Here is a 12,543-nt window from a genome sequence, read left to right as displayed (position 1 = left end):
TTTAGGGGTTTTAAAAAAAATGCTAATTGTAACACAAATTATAACTGAACCAAAAATAGTGAACATAATATGTATGCAAACAGAGATTGAGACGCATAAATTGTGCCAAACACACGTTACTGGACAGTGGGATGACGCTACACGCACAACCGTTCCCATTAGGCTTCGGGGATCACACGGATAGGGCGTGTGAGTGTAGTAGAAAAATCTGTTACAGTAGTTCATACTGAAACGTGGTGCGAGATGCAGTAGCAGTCGTAAGTCGATCAGTTATAAAGCGCATAGGTCGTAAGTCGATCAGTCGTAAAGCGCATAGGTCATAAGTTGACGACTACCTGTATAAGGGAAACAGGACGCACAATTCCTATCAGACAAAAGGAACATAAATGACACATCAAATATAATAACTATGGTGAAGCTGGCCTTTCTGATTATCCCCCCCCCCATTATGATTACTCTTTTATTACCCATTGTATTTATTTGTTGATGCATTTTCCAGTCTAAAAATCCCAAGCATATGGAAGGCACATATTCTACCCACAGAACCTTTCTCCCTAAGAGTTAACTATAAACAGGAATGTAGATAATCCAGAATCCTAAATCTAATATTTGTAATGTTAAAAATAGGACATCATTGTTACTGTAAGAAAACTATAAGAAAGAATGTTTCTCCCATGTTATCTTAAATAGAGTTTAGCTTTGATGTAGTTTCTAAATAATTAATTAATTTGTAATTTTATCTGTATTTTTTTTTTTTTTATTTCACTAGAGGTCATGCCTGTAGAATAACCAACCGGTGATCAAATCATTGTTTCTTTAGTTTACTGTGGGAAATGTTACTCGGCTTGTCCTACCTTAATATGAAGGTCGAAACGTCGGGAAATTAAAATAGTTATTTATAACACGGTTGTCAAGTCAATAATTTCTAAAATGTATTCAGTACAATTATTCTTTCAAATTCGTTCTTTCTTTTACTTGCAGCATAATAATAGAATTTTCATGAATTGTCTTTAGCATGCAGAGCCAGTTTCTTTTTATACTCAGTCTCTTTCTGTACAGCACTTGTGACTCTTCTGGCCTGCTGCTTATAATTATCATAACTGACAACATCCTTATGCACATGATATTCCTACAACATTATTTTTTTCTTACGAATCTCTTGCTTAATTAGATTATACATCCATTTCACTCCCACTTTATTTATTCTTTGAACTCTAGGGACACATTCTGATATTGCATCATTTAAGTATTTTTTAAACCCTTCCCATCCAATAACTGATACAATGGCACAGAACCCAGCATACCCCTCAGGTGGTAATAATTTCTGGCTTTGTAGCTCACAGCATGCAACCTTTTCTGAGTGGAACATTCATAAACTTAGCCACTTTCCAAGCGAGTACTGCATGATCGCTGTCACCAACTGGAGGCAGAATAGTTGTTTCTTTAACTGAAACCTCCTCTGACACTATAATCAGATCTAATACTCTTTGACCTATAGTTCCTTCTCTCACATGCTGCTTGAGGAAGTTGTCTTGCAACAGCTCAATTAATTCAGATTCATTCTTCTCATGAGATTTCATAGCTAAACAATCACTGTTCGGATAATTAAAGCCCCCTCCATTATGATCTTACCCATTGTATTTATTTGTTGATGCATTTCTTCGTCACTAGCAACCAAGCCACCAGATCTGTAACAACACCCCACTGTGTATTTAATCTCATTAGACTCCACCTCAGACCATACGGCTTCAAACTCACTGAAACCCACATGAAAAATTGTTTTTAGTGTTGCAGTCATTGGTCCCAAGTCTAACTGGATTCAAGACATTTGATATCATTAGCAGCATGCCCTCTCCTCTCCTATCCTTCCTAAAAATTCTCTTCTCTTTGCACTCAATACTAATTACTACATCTGCTTCTGATAGCCAAGTCTCACTAATGCCTACAACATGAGGTCCCAACATATTAACAAACTACTCCTCTGTTTCTGATACTCCTAGCATTCATGCACAGATATAAATTACCTGCATGCTCCTTTGCATACATTTGTCTGTGACCTTTATGACACAGTTTGACAACTTGCAGATCTCTGTTCTTATCTAGTTCCTTACTTAAGCAGATATCATTACACATGCTTGATAGGTCAAAACTAGATGAACAAAGAATCATTCTCTCTTCATAATCATTTCAATAATAATAGCCATTCCCATCATTAATACAGTTATCTAACATTGGTGCTCTTACACACAGATTCTCACAATCCCTCCCATCAAAATTCAGTTTCTCTGACTCTCTGTGTTAGGTCTTATATCAATTAATAATTTTTCAAGACTCCTGATGCCAAACACATTCAAGTGTAGACTGTTCCTCTTATACAAATCCAATCTTCCCTCTTCACTCCACACATCCAAAAACTTGCATCTATTCTTTCTACACAGACTATGCATCAAATCATTTGCCATCGCAGCCCTTCTTAATTCATTTTTATCATATCGAGGTAATATACTTACTATTTTTACTTTCTCGCTCTTCACTCTCGCCTCTTCCAACAACCCTTTCATGTCCTCTCTCATACTGAACTTATCCCCAGTTCAATTATGATCTCATTTACTTTTCTTTTCTGTCTTAGAATTACTTGCGGTATATTTTTAATTTTTGCACCAGGAAAACTTGATGTTATAACCTGCTCATCAATGGCACGTAACCAAATAACATCCTTTTTATAATCAGCTTTACTTACCAGAACTATGTGATTCTTTGCTTTCCATTTTGCTGCTGAATTTTTTTTTATTCTCCCTGTGTTCCCCTAAATGTCACTTGGCTTTCTGTAGTTCCCTCATCATCTGTCTAATAATTTGCTTAAGCCTAGTGATCTCAGAGGATAAATTATTTCAATATCCTCTTTAATACTGTCTTTAGTGGAGAAAACCTTTTAGTTCACTACTTTGCTGCTCTTGTTAGCATTTAATTTCTTCTGCATTTTTGGCACCATTTTACACCTGTATTTAATATTAAAATATTACAATAAAAATGTTATAAAGACACTCTTCTTCTTCTTCTGCAGCTTCTCCCACTTAAGTGGGGTCACTGTTTCTTATGAGTCTCCTCCACACCTTCCTGTTTTGGGCTGTCACCACATCCAAGTTCTTCATCTTCAAGTCCTCTTCTACCAGCTCCCTCCATCTCTTCTTTGGCCGCCCACGCTTCCGCCTTCCTTGCACATCCATCTGCATGACCCTTCTTCCCACATATTCGTCCTCCCTCCTCATCACATGACCAAACCATCTCAACCTTGCCTCCTGTATTTTCGCTCCTAAGTTCGTAACTTTCACTGTTCCCCTGACATAGTCATTTCTCAGATGATCCTTTCTGGTCACACCGCACATCCACCTAAGCATTCTCATCTCTGCTACTTCCATCCTGCTAATGTTATTTTTCCTCAGGGCCACAGTTTCTATAGCATATGTCATAGCTGGCCTCACTACTGTCCTATAAATTTTGCCTTTCAGATTGATCGGCACCCTCTTATCACATAACATTCCAGCCATCTCCCTCCAGTTCCTCCAACCTGCTTGTATCCTGCATCCCACTTCCTTCTCACCTCCTCCATCTTCTTCCACTGTCGAACCTAAGTATCTAAAGTCTCTTACCTTCCTGATGACATTTCCTTCCAGCTCCAGGTCTGTCTCCTGGCCACCGCCCACTGCGCAACACATATACTCTGTCTTACTTCTGCTCAGTCTCATACCTCTCTCTTCCAGTACTTTTCTCCATCTTTCCAGTTTAGTTTCCGCTTCTTCTCTTGAATCTACACACAGCAAGATGTCATCTGCATACAGCATTGTCCAAGGTGCATCTTCTCTCACCTCCTCTGTTACCACCTCCATCACAATATTAAACAGAAAAGGACTTAATGCTGACCCTTGATGCAAGCCAACTGTTACTTGAAAACTTTCTGTCTGTCCCAAACAGGTCCGAACACTTGTCTTCACATTTCTGTACATTTCCTGCACCAACCTGACATATTTCTCTGGCACCTTCTTCTCCCTCAGACACCTCCAGACTTCTTGCCTTGGCACTCTATCGTATGCTTTCTCCAGATCAATAAATACCAGATGTAGCTCCCTTTGTTTCTCTCGATATTTTTCCATCATCTGTCGTAACCCAAAGATAGCATCTGTTGTTGATCTACCAGGCATGAAGCCAAATTGTTCCTTTGCAATCTCCACCTCCTCCCTCAATCTACCATCAAGAACCCTTTCTAGGATCTTCATTGTGTGGGACATCAACTTTATTCCTCTGTAATTTTTACAGTCTTGTGCATCCCCTTTACCCTTGTAGATGGGAACAAGAGTACTCTCCCTCCATTCCTCGGGTATATTTTCCTGTTGGCAAACTTTCATGAACAGGTCCCACAGCAGGTCAATTCCCTCTTCCCCCAGTGCCTTCCATGCCTCCACTGGAATTCTGTCGGGGCCCACCGCTTTTCCATTCTTCATCCTCTTCATGGCCTCCATCACTTCCATTCTACCGATGTTCTGCACCATCCCCTCAGAAGGCTGCCCATTTCCTCTGTGAGTCCTTGCATTTTCCTCATTCAGAAGTCCCTCAAAGTATATTTTCCATCTGTTTCTTATGTCCACATCCCTCCATAATACTCTTCCTTCAGCATCTTTGATCTGCCTCACATGTAAGATGTCCTTAGCTGCTTTATTTCTACATTTCGCTAGTTGGTAAATTTTTCTCTGTCCTTCCTTTGTTTCTAATTGATCATACAGATCTTGATATGCCATGGTCTTCGCCTGTGCCACAACTCTCTTGGCTTCTTGCTTTCTCTGTTTGTACACCTATCTGTCTTCTTCCACTCTTGACTCATCCCACTTCTGCTTTGCCTTCCTCTTAGCTGTCACTGCCACTTGTACATCATTATTCCACCACCAACCCTCCTTCTGCTCTCTAATCTTTCCAGATGTCTCACCAAGCACTCGATTGCACAGCTCAGGATTACTTTTGAATTATGTTTCCACCAATCTTGTACACTTTCCAGTCCATCCGAAATCCTCTCTAACACTCTCTCCCTAAAACGATTCCTCACACTCTCTTCTTTTAAGCGAAACCACTTAATTGTCTTCATCCCATGGCAACCAGAAGTTCTTATCTTCGATCTTAATTTAAAGTCTGCGCACAGCAGTCGGTGTTGTTGTGCTACTTGATCTGTTGGAATTACCTTACAATTTGTCACAACCTTAAGATGTTTTCTTCTAGTCAAAATGTAGTCAATTTGTGAGCTGTTGTTACCACTTCTAAATGTTATCAAATGTTCTTCCCTCTTGAAGAAAAACGAGTTCACAATTGCCAGATCAAACGCTACTACAAAGTCCACAACCCTCTCTCCTTCCTGGTTCATCATTCCCACTCCGTGGCCACCATGCACCCTTTCACAGTCTCTATTCTGTCTTCCTATGTGCCCGTTCAAGTCTCCTCCGACAATCACCATCTCATTTTCTTCCAATTCCCTCATTTCTTCATCTAACACGTTCCAGAACTCATCTTTTTCCTCTGCTGTACAACCAACTTGCGGGGCATATACACATAATACGACCACCCGCTCTTCTCCAAGACCCAATTTCATTCGCATGATCCTGTCGTTCCTTCTACCCACGTCCAGTACTTCACCCTTCATTCTGCCACACACCACAATTCCTACACCATTTCTTCCCTCGTTATTCGCTCCAGAATAGAACAATTTATATCCATCTCCCAGTTCCTTTGCCTTTCCCCCTTTCCACCTTGTCTCCTGCACACATAAAATGTCCAACTTCCTCTTCCTCATCATGTCTGCCACCTCTCTTCCCCTTCCAGTCATGCTTCCAACATTCAGTGTTCCCACTCGCAACATCCTCTCCACCTGCTGAGCTCGCTTCTTTAACCGCACCCGCCCTTGATGCGGTAGCCCTCGTCCACTTCTCACAGCTGTAGGGCAATGTGGCTGCGCGTCGCTTAAGGGGTACGCCCTAGCCCTTATATCATTTTCTTTTCGACTCATAATCATAGTTTGAGTTGGCACTGAAGTTTTACGACCGGATGCCCTTCCTGACGTCAACCCTTGCATTTATCCGGGCTTGGGACCGGCACCTATTGAGGCTAGCTTGCCTCCTTTGGTGGCTGCATAAGACGAAATGACTTAAAATAAAGACAAATTTAGTGTCTTTATAAAGTGTTATAAAGACACTAAATACGCTAAAAGCATGAAAATCTATTCTAATATACTTTTTTTTTTATTAGTGGTCCTAACAGTGCCTGTTAGGACCACTAATAAAGTGCCAAAAACCTTTCCAAGAATACTTCGCAATTGCAACCTGTGGATAAGCCCTATGCCTCCCAGTGTGTCCTATGCCTGTAGATGCGCGTGCTCACGGGGCTGGTTTGCCTGTTCTGGGGGACAAAAAACCCAAGTTTCCAGGTGAGAAAAAAACCCTACCACCGTATGAGACCGGCTAACTCACCTTTCATCGAAAGAGACCAGATAAAGGTTCCTCATGTCACTGACGGGAATCGAATCCAGGCCTTTCTCACCAAAGGGCTTCATCAAGGAAAAAACACAATAAAACAGATAAAAATCACCAATTTTACATGGACCATTCCCAATATAATCTCAAACCCCAATGTATACAAATGATGTTCAGTGCTCTCCTACAATTTTCTCTTAGCTAATGTATATGTAAGAAATGTGAAGTTCCTGTTACAAAAAAAAAAAAAAAAAAGCATCCCAAGTTCTTGGGATGCTTTTTTTTTTTTTTTGTTATAAGAGATTCATGAATTTTGTTATATTTTTGTTATAAGAGATTTTTGAAATTTTGTTATAAGAGATTCATGGGAGATGTGTTCTCTTAATGGATATCATCAGGCCCTATGACACTTGCCACCTTGCACAGGAAGTAGAAGTGGTATTTTCAATTCTTCCTTAATGAATGATTGATTAGTCCAGATGAAGAGAAATTAAGCTGTCAATCATCTTGTCTTTCGCTTGAGGATCAAATAGGCCATCCATTATCTTTAAAGATTGACAAATGGTGTAAAAGAGTGACAGTTTTCAGATTTTATCACATACTACTTTCTCGTTGTTATAAGGGTTGTAAATAATGTAATTTGGATCAAAGATTTCTTTTGGTTCTGACATACAATGTAACATGCTTTGGCCAGAACATACTTTTTAAGAGTGAGGTTGGATGTGGCAGGGTATCTGCAAAATATAGGTAGGCTCTGCCTTGATTTTTCTTTTCTTTTTATTATTATTATTTTTTTTTAATACTTTACAATCAAAGTTCAATCATGGGTTGGATAGAGTGAAGATCAAGATGATTTTGGAATTGTAGCTCCATTACACGGACAATAAAACTTATTAGTATATCACTGCTTCATTTGTTGATGTTTGGCTCACAGTCGCAGGATTAAATTCAGCAAGTTACAAAAATTTATTGTAGTCTATCTGGTTAATTTTCCACAGTGGGCATTTGTAAATGAAAGGGAGCACTGTTTTCTTTATGATACGAGGGTCATCCAGAAAGTAAGATTCGTTTTTAAATATTTTCACTGCAGCGCTACAATCACAATGGTGCGTATGCATACTGAGTTTGTTGATTCCTCAGAGGCATTGGTGCCATTTTCAGACATTCTCGCAATGTGTACGCTTTTGATGTGTGTTTATAATGTCTAAGAAAATTGAATCGCCTGCCACATGTGAAATTAGATCAGTTATCCATTTCTTGAATGCAAGGAATGTTAAAGCAGCTGAAATTCATTGCAAATTATTGAAGTTTATGGAGAACACGCAATGAGCGATTCAATGGTACGAAGATGGGTAAGACTTTTTAATGAAGGAAGAACAGGTGTGCACGATGAACGGAGTGGGTGACCATCTTTAGTGACTGACGTTTGGTGCGTTCAGTTGAAGAGAAGATTCGACAGAATAGGGGATTCACTATGACATCACTCTCACTGCAATTTCCAGAAGTTTCACGTTCATGTCTTCATGAAATTGTGTTGGAGAAACTGAATTATTGGAAACTGTGTGCACACTGGGTGCCTAAGTTGCTTACAGAACAACACAAAGTGAATCGGCTGGGCAGTGTATTGGAATTCTTGACATGCTACCACGAGGACGACGATGCTTTCCTGAGCAGACTTGTCACCGGGGATGAGACTTAGGTGTCGCATGCAACCCCTGAATCCAAACCACAGTCCATGGAGTGAAGGCACACCTCATCATCAGCCAAGACAGAATTGAAGACAATGGTTTCTACTCGGAAAATCATGTGCACTGTGTTTTGGGACAGACAAGGAATTTTGCTGGTAGACTTCTTAGGTCAAGGCTCCACAATCAACGCAAGTGTATACTGCCAAACCCTTAAGAAACTGCATTGTGCGATCCAGAATAAACGACGTGGCATGCTTACCAGGGGCGTTGTTTCGATTCATGATAACACCCGCCCACACATGGCCGGCATAACAAAACAACTTCTCGCCACCTTCGGCGAATAATTCAATCATCCCCCATATAGTCCTGACTTCGTGCCAAGTGACTTTCATCTGTTCAAACATCTGAAATCTTTCCTTGGTGGTCAGCAGTTTCAAGACTATGACGAGGTCAAAGAAGCTGTCAATACATGGTTTGCATCACAGGTGGCAACCTTCTATGACGAAGGTAAACGTCCCATTATGATGTACCTGAACAACGCACTTTATTGGAAATTAGAAAAAGAAAAAAAAACTTTATTGGAAATTAAAGCAGACATCTTTCATTTCCAATAAAGTTTTTTTTGTAAGTATATTTTTGTTTCTCTGACAGCCCATCAGAACTTACTTTATGGACGTCCTTCGTATATCAGAAGTACAGAGAAGTGATTATTGCTTCTATATGTTCTCAATTTCCTAAATAAAAAGTAGGAAGACAGAGGGATGTATTATACAACACGAATGGGAGATTTGTACTAATTCCATTATATAAAAGAAAGAGATTGTTGGCGGCCATTTGGCATTTAACAGGTGACCTTTCCCCATATTGTTGTTGCTGTTCACATCACCTTCCCCCACAATGTATTAAGTTGATTAAAACACCTATTACAAACACTGAGGTGGAGCAGTTACAACATAATTTCTCTCTCTCTCTCTGAGACAAATTAGAACCTGGTGGTCAGATAAGGATGTCTGGATTTACAGCTGAAGCAACCAAAGTTCTGAGGTCAGTGCATCATGTCCATTAATGCATTAATGCTTGTCTAGTGGAATTAAAATTTTACATTTCTGGGAGGACAACTCTGCTATTTCTGTATAAGTCTGACTAACTTCCTCTTAAATAAAAATCCTCATAAAGATTCTCTATGTACTAGGCAGGATTTGAACCAAGATCTTACCAACCAAACTGTCTATACTGACTGAGCAATGGTGGCATCTGGCAGTAAGTACATGGAACAAACTGCAATAGAAAATCCCACTGAGAGACTAGTGGTGTTGGTTGGGACATGTCAGAATGAAGTTTGTGGATAGGTTGGTTGCCCACAAGGATATATCTCTAACAAATTGATGGAGGCATAACTATGAAACTGGAATACATACTGCACAGTTGAATCATCATAGACATATCACCTGAACAAAAACAGATAAGAGTATATATTTACAGAGATAGTCATGATATTAAGCTTCTTAATAGCAAAATTAACGAATTCCTAACAGTTCTATTGTAAGAATGCAGCTGTTTTTCTGGTTTTGAAGATTTATTCAATTTCTAACATTTGTTCATCTTGTTGCAAGTTTCTTCACTTGGTTAGAGTATAAATTAAAGATGCCAAAATAATATTCTTAGTTTCATCCTTTCACGACCTGGCTACTTGTATATACAGGCTTCACATCAACTGCCTTAGTATTCCATAATGCAAGGCACATATCCTTACAGATAAGCATAATACTATGCATTCTGGGAAGAGCCACTACCCAGACCGATTTCGACCTTTGAGGTCTCATCAGTGAGAGCCAGACCCAGAAGAGATACCAAAGTTGAAATAATCCAGAAATCATATTTCCTATAAAAGAGTCTAAGTCTGCTGCATAAAATGAATTTCACAGAAGACCATTTTCAACACATTAATGTTGTAAACAATAACCATCTTCTACTTTTATGAATTTCTACTTTTTAAATAAACCATGGGAGTCTCCTGCAGCTCAGCTGGTAATAATGATGGGTGGGTTAGAAAGCTCCTCTGAGTTCAGATCCTATCTATGATGTGATGTGATAAAGGTTCATCACATCCTGGATAGGTTGTGATGAACCTTTAAAAGGACTAACTGAAAGTGCATTAGATGTGTAACTTCTGGAAAAAGTTTTTCATCCTACAAGACAGAACACATGTAACTGACAAACACTCTATGAAAATGGGATTAACTGCCTATCATAGCATTAATTATATTTCTATAAGGTCAAGTTATCTGATAATGATGGGACATTGGGCCTAACATAAGGAAAAGGTGATAAACTCAGACTATCTCTATAAATAAATTATTACTTAAAATGGCGAATATTTGTAATAAAAAAGTATTTCAATTAAACATTTTTTGAAAATACGTAAAGAAATTATTCAGTATTTTAGAATACAATTATATGAACATAACTGATTCTTATATTAGGATCTAGCATTACAAGTTTTTAACAAGAAATAAAATACATATACTTACAGATTTTTTATATTGATAAATTTCATCTAAATTTGTTTTTTCTAAAGTTCTTCTCATATCATTCTCATTTAATACTGCTCTGTTATTTTGTACTAATATATGCAATTGCTCCTTCTTCAACATTTGCATTTTCATAATGTCTAATCCATCTTCACCATACTGAAACTAAATCAATAAATTTCATTACTACTAAAGTCATGACCATTTAATAATTTATATTATACAGAAAAAAACTGGCATTAATAATGAATTTTAATTCTTTGCAGCATTCCTGTCAAGTTATACAGCTCTAAAATCATCAGTACATAATCTAAACCAGCATTTACCCCAATAGTAAGGTCATGTCCCCCAAGAAGGATGACCTATTGTGTCCACAACTCACACTGCCTCCCCCTTTTCTAGTTTCACTACCAAGCAGGCAGGGATGTTGAGGGGTTTGCCATCAGCAATGACCTATCTCAGATCATCAACTCTTCCTACCAGAATCCTTGACACCCCCACCCCTCCAATTAGTCAACACACTTGATCTCTTTCTAACAAGCTTCCCTTCCAGATATGCTGCAGTTGTCAATCCTCCTTTTGGTAACTCAGACCACAACTTCATACAAGTCTCTTTTGCCACAGAACAACCCTCACCCACCAGTTCACAGTCCTGTGTCCTTTGGCATTACAAGAATGCCAACTGGGAGGACCTCTGTGACTTCTATTCCTCCTCCTTCCCATAGCCTGACTACTGCTTCAGTTCTGATCCAAACACTGGCTCAGACGAATAACAGAAATCATCTTCAAAGGAATAAAGGACTTCATCCCTAATTCCACTCCAAATTCTCAGGTGGCATCCAAGTCTTAGTTCTCAAAAAAAGTGTGGCAATGCTGTAAAAGAAAAACCTCTGCTTATCATGAATGGCTCAAAACTTAAACTCCAGCTGCTCGCTCTGCAGTTTGCAACCACTGTAAAAGAATCATTACCAAGTTACCAAGTCAGACTTGGAAAGGACCAAATGCTGCAAACCCACCTCCTTCCCAAATGGCAGTCAATCCTTCTGGTCCTTTGCAAAGGCCAAGGTCCCTTCTGGTCCCATGCAACTTCTGCCCACCCAGGTTTCCACCACTCTCACATCCAGATGGTACTGTAATTACCTTACCTAAAAACAACTTACTGACATCACTCTTCTCTTCAAATTCCGGCATTGATAACCTGGGCAAAGTTCCCTCCACACTACAAAGAACAACTCCCCTCATGTCACCATAGTCTTCTGACAAAAAGAAATCCAAAGAATCCTCAATAACCTGAACACAAACAAGGCACCTTGTTCCTGATGGTATCCCACCTGTTGTGTTAAAAAATTGTGCCCCAGAACTAACACCTATCCTGTATCACTTCTTCAATCTATCCTATTCAACTGGCATCTACCCTACAACATGGAAGCAGGTCCACATCCAGTCCATCCCAATGATAAAAGTCAACTCAAGAACTCCATCCAATTGCTCACTTTTGTTCTCTCTAAACACATGAAGAAGGTCAGTGATCAGCAGTATGGATTTCACCACTCGTGATCTACAGCTGATCTTGCTTTCACAACCCACCTCTGGACTCAAGCCATGGAGAAATTTGGAAAAACTCATGTGGTTGTCCTCAACATCTCAAAAGGCATTTGAGGTTTGACACAGGGGCCTACTTAACAAACTGCCATCTTTTGGTCTGCCTTCCTCACTCTGCAACTGGATCGCCAGTTTTCTCAATGGCCACTCACTATGTGTCATGGTGGACAATTCACTCTCCTCAGATTTCCCCACCAATGCAGGAGTATCCCA

The 12,543-nt window shown here is 39.4% G+C and overlaps 1 protein-coding gene across 1 annotated transcript in view; it reads right to left on the bottom strand.

The window, feature by feature from the left end:
• The window catches only part of Polr1A (RNA polymerase I subunit RpI1), a 352,992-nt gene that overhangs the window by 168,647 nt on the left and 171,802 nt on the right, over positions 1–12,543 (bottom strand). Inside the window, exon 20 of the mRNA XM_090408580.1 lies at positions 10,729–10,893. Coding sequence (XP_090264706.1) covers positions 10,729–10,893 — 165 coding nt within the window. The remainder of the gene's footprint in view (positions 1–10,728; positions 10,894–12,543) is intronic.

Source organism: Typopeltis vanoorti, chromosome 18 (assembly GCF_054136105.1).
Source record: "Typopeltis vanoorti isolate ZY-2024b chromosome 18, IOZ_Tvanoo_1.0, whole genome shotgun sequence".
Lineage (NCBI taxonomy): Eukaryota > Metazoa > Arthropoda > Arachnida > Uropygi > Thelyphonidae > Typopeltis > Typopeltis vanoorti.
Note: the sequence above shows the minus strand (reverse complement) of the source record. Positions and strands in the feature narration are given on the sequence as shown.